The sequence below is a fragment of the Neomonachus schauinslandi genome, chromosome 9 (assembly GCF_002201575.2).
Source record: "Neomonachus schauinslandi chromosome 9, ASM220157v2, whole genome shotgun sequence".
In the NCBI taxonomy this organism is placed as follows: Eukaryota; Metazoa; Chordata; class Mammalia; order Carnivora; family Phocidae; genus Neomonachus; species Neomonachus schauinslandi.
Genome location: NC_058411.1, coordinates 94,754,874 through 94,771,667, shown reverse-complemented (window position 1 = coordinate 94,771,667; position 16,794 = coordinate 94,754,874). Strand labels below are relative to the sequence as shown.

The 16,794-nt window shown below is 36.5% G+C and overlaps 1 protein-coding gene across 1 annotated transcript in view; it reads right to left on the bottom strand.

Moving 5' to 3' along the window:
• Positions 1–16,794, bottom strand: part of PIGB (phosphatidylinositol glycan anchor biosynthesis class B) — a 39,063-nt gene that overhangs the window by 14,275 nt on the left and 7,994 nt on the right. Inside the window, exons 5-6 of the mRNA XM_021694023.2 lie at positions 16,289–16,419; positions 4,992–5,132 (exon numbers count right to left, since the gene is read on the bottom strand). Of these exons, the coding sequence (XP_021549698.1) occupies positions 4,992–5,132; positions 16,289–16,419 (272 nt within the window). The remainder of the gene's footprint in view (positions 1–4,991; positions 5,133–16,288; positions 16,420–16,794) is intronic.

Genomic DNA, 16,794 nt, shown 5'->3' with positions numbered 1-16,794 from the left:
TCTTTCATTATTTTATTCATAGACATCTGATGTTTTTTGATGCCACCATAAATGGTATTTCTGTTTTCCTTTTAATTTTTTATTTTGACATAATCTCTGACTGAGAAAAGTTGCAAGAATACTATAAAGAATTCCCATAAATCCTTCACCTAGATTCCCCAAATGTTAACATTTTACCATATTTGCTTTATCTTTTTCTTTCTCTTTAAATTTGTATTATTTTCTGAACTGTTTAATAAGTTGCAGACATCATTCACCTTTATCCCTATACTTCAGGGGTATTTCCTAAAAACAAAATTCTCTTACATAAATCACAAATAATCAGAACCATGAAATACTAAATTTTTATGGCTAATTTACACCTTGTTCAGATTCTACCAATTGTCCCAATATCCTTTATACAAAGAAAAAAAAAAACCCTGATTATTTGTTGTGTTCAACTTGTTCTATCTCTGTAGTCTCCTTTAATCTAGAATATTTCCTTAATCTTTCCTTGTCATTCATGACTGGCGTCTTTGAAGAATACAGGTCAGTTATTTTCTAGAATGTACCTCAATTTGGGTTTGTCTGATGTTTTTTCATGAATAGATTCAGGTTATGCATTATGGCAGTAATACCATAGAAAAGACAGGGTGTTTTCTCTGCTTTTGATCTGGTGTCTCATGATAGTGATCTGTCCAATTACTGGCAATGTTAACTTTGATCCCTTTTTTTTTTTATTATTTATTTTTAAAATATTTTATTTATGTATTTATTTATTTTTTTAAAGATTTTATTTATTTATTTGAGACAGAGAGAATGAGAGAGACAGAGAGCACATGAGAGGGGGGAGGGTCAGAGGGAGAAGCAGGCTCCCTGCTGAGCAGGGAGCCCAATGCGGGACTCGATCCCAGGACTCCAGGATCATGACCTGAGCCGAAGGCAGTCTCTTAACCAACTGAGCCACCCAGGCGCCCATAAAAGATTTTATTTTTAAGTAATCTCTTTACCCGATGTGGGGTTTGAACCCACAACACTGAGATCGAGAGTTGCATGCTCTGCCAACTGAGCCAGCCAGGCACCCCTTAACTTTTCCACTGTAAATTATTTTATCCTTTGTAATTAATAAATATTTTATGGGGAGACACTTTGAGACTATATAAATATCCTGTTACTCCTCAAACTTTTACGCACTAGTTTTAGTATCCAAATGAAATCAATATTTGTATATTCACCTTGTATTTAGTGAACATGCTGAATTTATTTACTAACCCTAATAGTTTACCTCTAGATTCTTTTGGATTTTCTACATACAGTCACATAGTTTTCTTTCTTCCTTTCCAACCATTTGTTTTTCCTGACTTACTGCACTAGCTAGGACATATACTGTTAAACAGCAGGGGAAATAATGAGCATCCATGTATCTTCTGTGATCACAGGGAAAAGGATTTCAGTGCTTCAGTACTTAGTATGATTTTGCTGTAACATTTTATAGAAATCTTTGTCGTATTAGTGAAGTCCCCTTCTATTACACATTTTCTAATGGTTGTTCCCTCCTCTCCCATCATGAGTAGGTTTTTAATTTTATCATGTGGCTTTTCTGTGTCTATTAAGATTGTCCTATGAATTTTCTCCTTTATTCTGTTAATGTCATGAATCATACTGATTGATTTTAAAATACTAAGCCTACTTCACATTCCTGAACTAAAACCAATCTTGGTTATGATGTATACTTTTTTTTTTTAGAGAGAGAGAGAGCGTGTGCGCAAGTAGCGGGGAAGGGAGGGGCAGAGGGAAAGGGAGAGAATCACAAGCAGGCTCCACACCCAGCATGGGGCCGATCTCATGACCCTGAGATCATGACCCAAGCTGAAACCAAGAGTCAGATGCTTAATCAACTGAGCCACCCAGGCACCCCACTCTTTTTTAATATATTGCTAGATTCAATTTGGTAAGATTTGTTTAAGAATTTTGCATTCATAGTCATGAGAGATACTGATTTATAATTGACTTTTCTTTTAACGTCCTTGTCAGATTTTGGGATCAAGGGTATGGTATCTTCATTACAAGAGTTGGGAAATGTTATTCTTTTTCTATTCTGTGGAAAAGTTTATGTGGATTGATGTTTCTTCTTCCTTAAACATATGGTAGCATTCACCAGTGAAGCCGTCTGAGCCTGGTGTTTCTTTGTTTAAAGTCCTTAATTACAAATTAACTTTAATATATATAGTACTATTCATATTTACTATCTCCTCTTTTGTCAGTTTTGGTAAGTTGTATTTTTCTAGGAATTTGTCCATTTCATTTAAGTTGTCAAATTTATTAGCAAAAGTTGTCCATAATACCCTCTTTTTTTTTTTTTAAGATTTTATTTATTTATTTGACAGAGAGAGAGAGAGAGCGAGAGAGGGAACACAAGCAGGGGGAGTGGAAGAGGGAGAAGCAGGCTTCCCGCAGAGCAGGGAGCCCGATGCGGGGCTCGATCCCAGGACCCTGGGATCATGACTGGAGCCGAAGGCAGACGCTTAACGACTGAGCCACCCAGCTGCCCCTATAATATCCTCTTCTTATCTCCTTAATGCCTGTAATATCTATAACGATGTCCTGTACTTTGTTTTGTCTTGCTAATTGTTGGTGAAAATGTGGCAGCTGAAAGGCAACTGAATTATGTTTGATTTTACAGAATGAATGACAAAATGATGTCCCAAATTCTCAAAGTCATGTAAAAGGCAAAGAGAAGTAGGTCCGTACATATTAGAAACTTTCCTAAGACTAATGCAAGGTTTTTCTCTATATTTAGAGATACTTTCCCTGTCTGGATATGCTACTGTTTTAATTTTTTTTTTTCTTTCTTTTTAAATAAATAGCCCTAGGTGCTAGAGGTTTGGTGTTCCAGTCCCAGTTCTGACCCTAACCAGCCCAAAGACCTTAAAGGTATCATTTCCTTCTCTGAGCCTCCAATGCCTCATATGTAAAGTGGGGTGATAGATAAATTTTGTGTTTTTTTAAAATAAACTCTACCCCCAACATGAAGCTTGAACTCACGACCCTGAGATCAAGTTGCATGCTCTACCAATGAGCCACAGGTGCCTGCAACTGGTTATTTTTAAAGGGTGTTTAATACATACAAGGCTGTTGGCTGGGGCCAACTCAGTACACCAACACTTGAGAGTGTAAGACTAATTAGGACTGTGAATCATATTTGTTATGCACTGTACAATTTCAAAGTATTTTCACATACATTATCTCATTTGTTCTTTTGTATATTTCCCTTCAAAATAAACAAGACAAGCATTTTGATTTATATGAATAGGCTCCTTCCCAGGCCTTTATAGCTTGAAGCAGCTGATTCCCTAGGTCTGGCAAACTCATGTTCATTTTTGATATTATTTAAAACATCATCTACTTTATAAACCTTCTATTAATGTTTCCCCTGCAAGCAGAATTAGGCTTTTTTATTATCTGTTCTGCAACATTTTGTTATATAACTACTTAGAACACTCTATATTGCTGATCAAGAATTACTGTTATATCTCTCCCCCCCCCCCCCCCCATTTTGACCTCGGGAATAGACACTGCATCTTACTCACTTCTGAATCATCAAATGCGTGAAACAAAGCAGGCTAAATGCTTGTTGAATGAATAAACTATACATTGTATTGCAATGAAAAAAAAGGCTTTTTATCTCCCTGTGTAAAAGCCTACATAATCTGAGCCCTTGCTATCTCTCTGACCTCATTATCATATTCTCCCAAGTTCACTCTCCTTTAGCCATACCAGTCTCCTTGCTGTTCCTTAAATACGCCAAATACACCTTTATGTCAAGGTCTTTGCACTTGCTGGTCTCTTTGCCTGGAATATTCTTTCCTTATTGTCTCAATTCCTTTAGGTTTTGGCTCCAATGTTACCTTATCATGACAGTCTTCCCTAGTTACCCTATAAAAATTCTATCCTTATCTCTCATTTTTCCCTATAGCATTTATCACTTGACAGATAGATATTACTCCTATGTTTTTAGTTTTCTGTCTTGTCCCACTAGAATATAAACTTCATGAAGGCAGGGACTTTGTTAAGTTGCTGTATCTCCAGCATCTGGAACAGTACCTGGCACATACTAGGATTAAACAAGTATTTGCTGAATGAATAATACATTAAAGATAATGTTAATAAATCTGAGAAATGACAACAGTGGCAACTTGGCAGAAGATGATTTAGCCCTTTTTAATTCCTACCCAAAAATACTCATACAGAGTGAATACTCTGTATTCACTATTAAAAGATTACTGTTTTATCAGTATTAAAAAGATTACTGTTCTAAGAATCAATGCATTCAGCCCTTCAATAAATAACTGTTTTGGATACTCTACTAGATACTTGGGATAAGTATGATCCTAGGAGCTCAAAATTAGAAGACATGGGCTTTTGTTTTGTTTGGTTTTGTTTTTTTGCACAGGGGCCATGCTAATTTTTGTATTGTCCCAATTTTAGTATATATGCTATTGAATTGAGCACAGAAGACATGGGTTTCAATACCAGTTCCATCACAGCAACCAACCCAGTGACTCTGGCTAACGCATGTTTAATTTCACTGAGCTGCCCTCGCCCACCCACCCCTTTCCTTACTACAAACTAAAAATACCTACATTGTCTAGATCCAAGAATTGTGAAAGTCATGAGGTAATATATAAATACACATTATAAATTACAAAGCCTTATACAAATGTAAAAGAATCAAGGGTCTCTAAAATGTACTTGAGAAATAGGAAATGAAGTATAGAAAAGTTCTAAGTGAGAAAAGTTCCAAAGATCCCCATTTATGCAAATTAAAATAATTGTAGTTAATAATCATAAATATAAAAATACAAAATATAAATTTGGAAATATTGTTTCCTTAGTCTGATAATTCTCATTGACATTAGAAGATATAATAATTGACTATGAGATGTAAAATCTTGTTCACAATCTAATTTATAGGTTATGGACATTAATAGATGGATTGTAGCCATACTTACCCTATAGGTAAAAACTGATGCAGAATAAGATCAAGCTTTTTCTGTTCTTGCCAGAAATGTCTGAAGACCAAAGGTATCCATGGAATGATAGCTGTGGGACGAATTATGAAGGCAAGTGCCACCAGGGACAAGTACTTGACACTATAAGCAAAGAAAATACATTGTCAAGACAACTAGGAAATGAGTGTAGAAGTTACCTACTTTATGCTGTGATATAATTTTTTTTTTTTTAATGAGAGCATTTTCCTTTTGGTATAAATAGCTATGTGAAGTTGGGTAAGTTACTTATACTTTTTGACTCAATTTTTCTCCTCCATAAAAAGAGGTAGGGCGCCTGGGTGGCCCAGTCGTTAAGCGTCTGCCTTCGGCTCAGGTCATGATCCCGGAGTCCTGGGATCGAGTCCCGCGTCGGGCTCCCTGCTCTGCGGGAAGCCTGCTTCTCCCTCTCCCACTCCCCCTGCTTGTGTTCCTGCTCTCGCTATGTCTCTCTCTGTCAAAAAAATAAATAAAATCTTTAAAAAAAAAAAAAAAAAGTTAAAAAAAAAAAAAGAGGTAATATCTAAGGTCTTTTTCAGCTCTAATATCCCAATTTTAGTATTTTAAATTCAGAACTTATTCTATGTCTTAATGTTGGTCTTGTTTTGCCAAAAAGGTATACTAACTTTTAGCCATACAACTCTGCCAATTGCTTTCCTGATGGAAAAATTATCAAGTCTCTCCTAAGGAGATAAAAGAAAATCACACAAAACCATTCTCTAAGAAAAAAAGAAAAATGCATTTAAGGAAATACAAGGATTACTTAGGCAATGTTGGGCTTCTTAATACATACAATTTTGTTTTGAAAGTAAGTGCTAATCTTATCCAAATGAAAGATCTATATGTATAATTGATAAAAAGCCTACCATACTAACCTCTAAGATCATGGATAGAAATGTGGATTTTTACTATTAGGACTTCTCTCGATAAATAGCTAAAGAAGACTATATTAATTTAATCATGAGGACTACAGACAGTAGATTATCATATGGAAATAGTGTTAGCCCTGCTAAAAATTGAAAGTAAGCAAAATAAAACTTTTTGGTACCATTGTGTATCTATTAACTAATTAGGAGCTATAGAGAAATTTCTAATGTTGGTGAGGATGTAAGAGCAGGGATTTCAAATTCAAATGCTTACAGAGACCACATAAGTAAATGAGTGATGTAGACCGTGGGGAGGCTCTGATATTGTCATGAAGGAATCTTGGTCCAAAATGTTGCTGGGCCTCTCATAAACTAGAAACCCAGATTTTATGTAAGATCTCCCAATTTTAAAACTTTGCCAAGTAGTTTCTTCAAAAAACAAAAACAAAAACCCTTATGCAGGTGAAATAAAACACATTCATAGGTTGGTTTGATTTGCACGCATCCTAATTGCTACTTCTGCTACAGTCAAACTACTGAGAGGACACCCAAGTGTATACTTCCAGTCCTGACCTCACTCCAAGCTTTCAGACTTGGATTCTTACTCTTTTCTGAATATTTCTACATAGATCTCTACTGGCACTCAAAATCAAAGCACATGAAATGAGCCCAAAACCTTCCCTGAAACCTGTTCAGTGTCTAATATTTAATAGTATCACTCAGTTTCTCAGTCTTAAAATTTGAGAGTCCCTTAAATAGCAGCATCTCACCCCACACATCCACGTTGTTTCCTTCCCATTCCCATCATTTTACATTAAGCCCTGTCAATTGTCTGGAATATTTTCATAGTTGCTGTCTTCTTTTTTTTGTATTGCCCCCCAAATATTCCTTTACTTAATATCATTGTCATTAACTACACTTACTGAGCATTTACTTTGTAAGAGGCCCTGCGCTATACACTTTATATAGGTTCTCATTTAATTCTGAGAGATGTTTTACTGTTACCATTTTACAGAAATCAATGCTTAGATATTCTCAGTCCATCCTTAAAGAAAACTTTCATTTATAACATTTGCATTTTTTCTTTTTTTATTCTTATGTTAATCACCATACATTACATCATTAGTTTTTTTTATATTTTTGTATTTTTTAAATTTTTTCTTATGTTAATCCCCATACATTACATCATTAGTTTTAGATGAAGTGTTCCATGATTCATTGTTTGTGCATAACACCCAGTGCTCCATGCAGAATGTGCCCTCCTCAATAGCTATCACCAGGCTAACCCATCCTCCCACCCCCCTCCCCTCTAGAACCCTCAGTTTGTTTTTCAGAGTCCATCGTCTCTCATGGTTCATCTTCCCCTCCGATTTCCCCCCCTTCATTCTTCCCCTCCTGCTACCTTCTTCTTCTTCTTTTTTTTTTTCTTAACATATATTGCATTATTTGTATAACATTTGCATTTTCAAAGGAGTTTGCAAAATGTCATATATTCTAAAGCCAGGAATAGTCCGGGCCATGCTTATCTGGGGAAGAATGCTTTTACAGCAGTCGCCTGTGCTACGGGACCCCCTCTCCTTGAACCCAGGCAGGCAGTCTTAAGTCTGGCCAGCGTGAAACTATAGGGATAATGACATTTAACAGACCTAATCAGATTTTCTCAAATTGAAGGCGAGATAGAGAAGGCTGGACAGTTGGTAGTGAGGACAGAAATGGAGACTAGCTAAGCCTTAAAATTAGACAAAACAGATTCACAGACTGGGCTATAAAGGTACAACAGAACAGACTTTCCCTCAAAACTGCCATAATTCATTCAATTTCATTTATGGGGCTGAGATTTTCTATAATTTTCTTCCAGGCCTGGCCACAAGCTCCCTCTTTTCCTTATATTTACTTTCAGCCTTATAATAAAGCTCTCATCATATAAGTAAACTTAAGTGAATGCCTATTTTTGCAGTCAGGAGTCTAATGCAGAAATGATCTTATTTGATTTGATTCTCCCAACAACCTTTTTATATAGGAAGAATGGATAGTAGCTTCTCAACTCGACCAAATTCTGGCTTTCTCCCTCATTATATGCTAAATACTGGTACTGCAAGAGAATTCTTTCTAAATCAGATTTGATTATGTCATGCTTTCAAAAGCCTTCAATGGTTCCCTTCCACCTACAGAATAAAGTCCAAACTGTGGAGAAGGGCAAAGTCCTATTCCAGCATCATCCCTTATTCTTCCCTTCTCCCATGCTTCCAACCACGTGTGTGGTAGGATGGACAACCTGCCCACAACAAAATGAAGCCCTTTTACAGCTCTGTGTTTTTGCTCATATTGGTGGTTCCATTTGCTTGGTATTTGCTTCCCCAATTTATATAAGCCCAAATCTGGTCCATATATTTTCTTTAACTTACTTCTTACAACTGAAGCATAGTCGATATATACAGTATTGTTTTTAGTTTCAAGTGTACAATATAGCGACTTGACATTTATATACATTACAAAATGCCCACCACAAAAAGGGCAGTTATCTGTTACCATACAAAGTTATTACAACATTACTGACTATATTCCTAATCCTATACTTTATATCCTCATGACTTACTTATTTTATAAATGGTAGTTCATACTGCATAAACCCCTTCATCTGTTCTCCCCATCCAACCCATCCCTCCTCCCATCTGGCAACCATCAGTTTGTTCCCTGTATTTGTGAGTCTGTTTCTGTTAAGTTTATTCATTTGTTTTGTTTTTTAGATTCCACTTTTAAGTGAAATTGTATGGTATTTATCTTTCTCCATCTGATTTATCTCACTAATACCCTCTAGGTCCATCCATGTTGTTGCAAATGGCAAGATTTCATTCTTTTTATGGCCCAAGTAATAGTCCATTGTGTGTGTGTGTGTGTGTGTGTGCCAAACCTTCTTTATCTGTTCATCTATCGATGGATACTTAGGTTGCTTCTGTATCTTGCCTATTGTAAATAATGTGCAGTAAACATAGGAGTGCATATTACTGTTTGCATTTTCTTTGGATAAATACCCAGACATGGAATTGCTGGATCATATATATGGTATTTCTATTTTTAATTTTTGAAGGTACTTCTGTACTGTTATTCACAGTAGCTGCACAAATTTATATTCCTATCAATAGTGCATGAGGGTTACTTTTTCTCCACATCCAAGCCAACACTTGTTATTTTTTGTCTGTTTGGTAATAGCCATACTGACAGGTGTGAGATGATACCTCATTTTGGTTTTGATTTGCATTTCATTTCCCTGATGATTAGTGATGTTGAGCATGTTTTCATGTGTCTGTTGGCTGTCTGTAGGTCTTCTTTGGAAAAATGTCTACTTAGGTCTTCTGCCCATTTTTTAATTTGATTTTTTTAATTGTATGAATTCTTTATGTATTTTGGATATTAACCCCTTACTGGATATATCATTTGCAAATATCTTCTCCCATTCAGTAGTTTGCCTTTACATTTTGTTGATGGTTTTCTTTGCTGTGCTGTTCATATAGTCCCAACAGTTTATTTTTGCTTTTGTTGCCTTTGCCTGGGGAGATAGATCTAAAAAAATGTTGCTAAAACTGATATCAAGAGTTTACCACTTGTTTTAGGAGTTTTATGGTTTCAGGTCTTACATTTAGGTCTTTATTTTATTTTTTGTATATGGGTTAATAAAGTAGTCGAGTTTAGTCTTTTCCATGTAACTGTCCAGTTTACCCAACACCATTTATTAGAAAGACTGTCTTTTCCCCATTGTATATTCTTGCCTAGCTTTGTCATAGGTTAATTAACCATAGAAGTGTGGGTTTAGGGGTCCCTGGGTGGCTCAGTTAAGTATCTGCCTTCAGCTCAGGTCATGATCTCAGGGTTCTGGGATTGAGCCCCACATGTGGCTCCCTGCTCAGTGGGGAGTCCACTTCTCCCCCGTCTGTCCCTCCTGGTCATGCTCACTCTTTCTCAAATAAATAAATAAAATCTTTTTTTAAAAAAAGAAGTGTGGATTTACTTTAGGGCTCTCTATTGTTCCACTGATCTATGTGTTTATTTTAGTGCCAGTACCATACTTTTTTGATTACTATAGCTTTGTAGTATAATTTGAAATCTGGGAGTGTGATACTTCCTGCTTTGTTCTTTTTTAAGATTGTTTTGGCTATTCAGATTTGTTTGTTTGTTTGTTTGTTTTTGTGGTTCCATACAAATTTTAGGATTATTTGTTTTACTTCTGAGAAAAATGCTATTGGTACATTAAGAAAGATTGCATTGAATCTGTATAATGCTTTGGGTAATGTGGACATTTTAACAATATTAATTTTCCAATCCATGAATATGGTATATCTTTCCATTTACTTGTGTCATCTTCAATTTCTTTCATGAACATCTTATAGTTTTTAAGAGTACAGGTCTTTCACTTCTTCTGTTAAATTTATTCCTAAGTATTATTTTAAATGCAATTATAAATGGGTTAGTTTTCCTAATTTCTCTGGCTGCTAGTTAGTGTATAGAAACACAACAGATTTCTGTATATTAATTTTGTATCCTGTAACTTTACTGAATTTATTAGTTCTTAGTTTTTTTGGTGGAGTCTCTACAGTTTTCAATATGTAGTATGTTAGCTGCAGTAGTGAGTTTTACCTCTTGCTTACCAATTTAGATGCTTTTTTTTCATCTGATTACTGTGGCTAGGACTTTCAGTACTATGTGGAATAATAGTGGTTAGAGTGGGCATCCTTGTCTTGTTCCTGACCTTAGATGAAAAGCTTCAAGCTTTTCACCATTGAGTATGGTTATTAGCTATGGGTTTGTCATATTATGGCCTTTATTTTGTTGAGGTCTATTCCCTCTGTATCCACTTTGTTGAAAGTTTTATCATAAATGGATGTTGAATTTTGTCAAATGCTTTTTCTGCATCTATTGAGATGATCATATGATTTTTAACCTTCATTTTGTTGTGGTATATCATGTTGATTTTCACATAATGATCCTTGAATCTCTGGAATAAATTCCATTTGATTGTGATCAGTGATACCTTTAATGTATTGCTGAATTCAGTTTGCTAATACTTGTTGAAGATTTTTGAATCTATGTTCATTAGAAGTACTGGCCTGTAATTTTGTTGTTGTTCTTTTTTTTTGTAGTGTCTTTGTCTGGTTTTGTTATCAGGGTAATGCTGACCTCATAATGAATGAATTTAGAAGAGTTCCTTCCTCTTTAATTGTCTGGAATTTTAGAGAAGGATAGGTATTAACTCCTCTTTAAAAGTTTTATAGAATTCATCTGTGATGCCATCTGATCTTGGACTTTTGTTTGTTGGGAGTTTTTCAACTATTGATTCAATTTCATTACTAGTGATCAGTCTGTTCAAATTTTCTGTTTCTTCCTGATTCAGTCTTGAAAGATTATGTTTCTAAATTTATCCATTTCTTCTAGGTTGTCCAGTTTGCTGGCATATTATTTTTTTGTAGTAGTCTCTTATAATCCTTTGTATTTCTATGGTGTTGGCTGTAACTTCTCCTGTTTCATTTCTGATTTAAGTCCTTTTTTCCTTGATGAGTCTGGCTAAAGGTTTTATTTTTTTATTTTTTATTTTTTTAAAGATTTTATTTATTTGACAGAGAAAACACAGCTAGAGAGGGAACACAAGCAGGGGGAGTGGGAGAGGGAGAAACAGGCTTCTCGCGGAGCAGGGAGCCCAATGAAGGGCTTGATCCCGGGACCCCGGGATCATGACCTGAGCCGAAGGCAGACGCTTAACGACTGAGCCACCCAGGCGCCCCAAGGCTAAAGGTTTTAAACATTGTTTATCTTTTTAAAGAATCAGCTGTTAGTTTCACTGATCTTTTCTATTTTTTGTCTCTATTTATTTCCACTGTGATCTTTCTTATTTTTTCTACTAACTGGTTTTCTTTGTTCTTTTTCACTAAATTTCGATTAGGTTATATTGTTTGAGATTTTTATTACTTCTTGAGGTAGGCCTCTTTTGTTATAAACTTCCTTCTTAGAACTTCTTTTGCATCCTAAAGATTTTGGAATGTTGTGTTTCCATTTTCATTTGTCTCATGGTATTTTTTGATTCCCTCTTTGATTTCTTTGTTGACCTATTGCTTGTTTAGTAGCATGTTTTTGGCCTTCACTTTTTTCCAGTTTTTTTTTTTTTTAATTGTAAATGATTTCTTCTAGTGTCACACTGTTGTCAGAAAAGATGCTTGGTAAGATTTCAATCTTCTTAAAATTATTGAGACTTTTTGGCCTAACGTGATCTATTCTAGAGAATGTTCCATGTGCATGTCAAAAAAAAAAAAAAAGTGCATTCTGCTGTTTGGGGATGAAATATTCTATTCTAAAAAAAAAAAAATTTACATGCCTTAAAATTTGTCAATAAATCTCCTTCATGTCAAGTAATTTTTAAAATTTAAAAATATTCTGTTAAGCCAATCTGATTTAATGTGTCATTAAAGCTACTGTTTCCTTATTTTCTGTCTGGATGATCTATCCATTGTTGTAAGTGGGGCATTAAAGTCTCCTTCTACTACTGTATTACTCCTTTTAGGTCTGTTAATATTTGCTCTATATATTTAGGTGCTGCTATGTTGGAAACAAATATTTACAGTTGTTATATCCTCTTGTTGGACTGATCCCTTTATCATTATATAATGCCCTTCTTTGTCTCTTGTTATAGTCTTTGTGTTAAAGTCTATTTTTGTCTAAGCATTAACCACCCTAGTTTTTTCTTCACTTCCATTTGCATGGAATATCTACATTCATCCCTTCACATTCAGTATGTGTCTTTTGGTCTGAAGTAAGTCTCTTGTATGCAGCATACAGATGGATTTTTTTTTTTTTAAGATTTTATTTATTTATTTGAGAGAGAGAATGAGAGACAGGGAGCACGAGAGGGAAGAGGGTCAGAGGGTCAGAGGGAGAAGCAGACTCCCTGCCGAGCAGGGAGCCCGATGCGGGACTCGATCCAGGGACTCCAGGATCATGACCTGAGCCGAAGGCATTCGCCTAACCAACTGAGCCACCCAGGCGCCCCGGATTTTTTTTTTTTAATCCATCCATTCATTTCATGTCTTTTGGTTGGAGCATTTAGTTCATTTACATTTAATGTAATTATTCATATGTATGTTCATATTTATTGTCATTTTGTTAACTGTTTTCTATTTGTTTTTGTAGCTCTCTGGTTCTTTTCCTCTTGCTCTCTTCTCTTGTGATTTCATGACTTTCATAGTGTTATGCTTGAGTTCCTTTTTATTTTTTGTGTATCTGTTATTGGTTTTTAATGCCATGAGGTTCATTCTAAAAGCACAGTACATTACCCTCTCCATGATTATGTATTTGATATCATATTGTACATATTTTTATTTTGTCTCTTAACTAATTATTACAGATATAGTTGATTTTACTGTCTTTTAATTTTTATACTAGCTTTAGGTGGTTTATCTACTACTTTTACTGTATTTTGCTTTTGCCAGTGGAATTTTTCTTTCATAATTTTCTTATTAAAATTTTCTGCAGGGCGCCTGGGTGGCTCAGTTGGTTAAGCGACTGCCTTCGGCTCAGGTCATGATCCTGGAGCCCTGGGATCGAGTCCCGCATCGGGCTCCCTGCTCAGCAGGGAGTCTGCTTCTCCCTCTGACCCTCCCCCCCTCTCATGTTCTCTCTCTTTCTCTCAAATAAATAAAATCTTTAAAAAAAAAATTTCTGCTTAGAGGATTTCTTTTCACATTTTTTAAAGACTGGTAGAGTAATAATGAATTCCTTTAAACTTTTGTTTGGACAACTTTTTATCTCTCCTTTAATTCTTGCTGGGTAGAGCATTCTTGGTTGTAGGTTTTTTCATTTTAGCACTTTGAATATATCATGCCAGTCTCTTCTGGCCTGCAAAGTTTCTGCTGAAAAATCAGCTAACAGTTGTATGGGTGTTTTGTTGTATATAACTAGTTGCTTTTCTCTTGCTGTTTTTAAGATTCTCTCTTTATCTTTACTTTTTGGCATCCTAATTATTATGTGTCTTATTTTGGACCTCCTTTGGTTCATCTTGTTTGGGGCTCTCTTGTGCTTCCTGGACCTGGATGTCCGTTTCCTTCCCTAGGTCAGGGAAGTTTTCAGCTATTTTCTCTTCAAATAAGTTTTCTACCCCTTTCTCTCTCTTCTTCTGGGACCCCTATAATGCGAATGTTAGTCTGCTTAATGTTGTTATAGAGGTCCCTTACCATATCCTCATTTTTAAAAATTCCTTTCCATTTGCTCTTCTGTTTGGATGATTTCCTCTACCCTGTCTTCCAGATTGCTGTTCTGCATCCTCTAATCTGCTGTTAATTCCTTCTAATGTATTTTTCATTTCAGTTATATTCTTCAGCTCAGACTCGTTCTTTTTTATATTTTCTATCTCCTTAAGTTTTCACTGAGTTCATCCACTCTTCTTCTAAGTTCAGTGAGCATGTTTATGACCATTACTTTGAATTCTTTATCAGGTAGATTGCTTGTCTCCATTTTGTTTAGTTCTTTTTCTGAGGTTTTGTTTTGTTCTCATTTAAAACATATTCCTCTATCTCATTTTATCTGACTCTCTGTGTTTGTGTCTTGGTATTAGGTAGGTCAGCTATGTCTCCTGGTTTAAAGGTAGTGTCCCATGGGCCTAGAAGTGCAATTCTCCCTGGTCACCAGAACAAGGCATTCCAGGGCTATCCTCTGTATAGGCTGTGTGATTTCCTGTTGTGACAGGCCACAGCTGGTGTGGGTGTGCTGGTGGGCAGGGATGCCCCTCTCACCCAGGGCTGGAGTCACTATGGAGGGGTACCAGTCCTGACAGAGGCTGCCCCCTGGGTATGGCATGGTAGCAGCTGCTTTGGAGGGGCACCTACTGGGTTGGGTGGGGCAGGTCTGTAGGGGCATGCCAGGGTTGGGCAAGCTATGCTAGCAAGGTAGATGGAAAGTGTCAGAACTGTCATTTGCCAGTGTTGGGCTAGCTGGGCTGAAGGTAGGCAAGAAAAACGGTATCTACCAGCACTTCTGTTCCTGGGGAAAGTGCCCAGCCTCTCTGGTACATGCCTTAAAATTTGTCAATAAATGTCCTTCATGTCAAGAAATTTTTAAATTTTAAAATTTTAATATCTTTCCTGGTTTTTGGAGCAAGTGATACTGTCTCTAGGCCTTTAAGAGCAGAGTTTAGGTTTCCTATAGGCCTCTGGGTCTTTTGGAGTTAAGCCCCACTGATTTTAAAAGCAGACATTATGGGGACTCACACTCCTGATGCAGATCTCCAGGCAGGGGGGTCCCTGATATGGAGTTGAACCCCTTACCCCACAGGGATGACCTCCACACCATCCCTCCTGCTGGTGGGTCACTGCTGGACACTTTTCAAATGGCTGTTTTTCCACTGGGTCTCAAGGGTAACCAAGACTGTATGTGAGACATCCAAGTGGGGAACCTCAGTTTCCTATAGCACTTGGGGACCCCTGGATGTCAACTAGTTTATTTTCCAAGCCAGATGTTCTGGGTGCTTGTTTCTCTGGTGCAGATCCCAGGGGCCAGAGTGCCTGATATGGGGCATCAACCCCTTGCTTTTCTGGAAGAAGGGCTAGCTGGTGAGATCCCTCCCTATTGTGTGTTGCCATGCTGCGGGTGGGTTTTATTTGTGAGACTGTGTCTCTGCCTCTTCTACCTATCTTTACCCTTTGTTGTGGAGAGCAATTCATCTAGCTTTCAGATCTTTTTGGCGAGAAATGATCCATATGTTGCTATAGTTTTGGTATGTCTGAGGGAGGAGGTGAGTTCAGAATCTTCCTATGCTGCCATCTTGGACCCAAGCTCCTGGGTTCATATATTTTCTTTTTGCCCTTCCAGATCTGTTTTCCTCTATTCTTCACTTGCTCTTTGTGCAGGGAAGCTGACTTGCCTGAACTATATCAATGAACTCACTTGCTTTCTGGCTTCTGATTGGCCTTGACTGATTGGAGGGCAGAAGAGTTAACTCAGGGCATTTTGTTCCCCCAGCTCTCTTCTTGCTATGACTAAAGGCTGGCTGTGCATGTCCCCTATTGGGGCCCTCTCTTAAGTTACAGCTTTGTATGGATTTCCATTACAATTATTACCTCTCCTTGGGCCTAAGGGGTAGCAGAAAATTCCTCCTATGACTAGCCCTGGGGTTACTATGGTTATCCCCATATTGGTTTTTCTAAACATTGCCTAAACATTTGTACATAGTCCTTTTATTAAACTGCCCTTCATTACCTAGTTTGCATATATCTGTTTCCTGCTATAATAAATGTATCAACTGACAATGTGGTTTTAATAAACCTCATGAACATTCAGGGGTCCACCAGACATTACAATATGTTGATATTTAAAATTTTTCACGTTTTGTACATAATTATTAACAGTAATGTATCTCACCTGTTCATAGACTTTGAACCTTCCAAAGGATAGTAGAAAAGAGCAATTATAGTGAGAACAGTTTCCATGGTGTTTGTAAGAGTTCTGGTACAGCAATACCATGTGAACCAAGAGCATAACTGGCAAAAAAACTAAGAACAATTATAAGCAAACATATATGGAGTGGGAAATGGAAAAGCTCAGTATTATCTTCTTCTATGGAAAACAGCAAGTCTACCTACTACAAAAATCACATCAAAACATAAACGATATTGAAAATAGGCATGCCCAAACATTGTTTTTAAGAAGGTACATTACACACAGATCTATGATAATACCAGATATGTAGGTGTTAAAGTTAACAAGTTTATACTTTCAGGTAAATCGACTAAAATAATAAACCAGTTTTTGGAAGAACATGCAAACAGAAGCATCAAGTCTACAAAGCAAATGTCTTAAAAGAACTTGTTAGCTGGTGCAAGGATGTTAAACATGTGGTATTAGATCCCTATCTCTTCAAATACAGC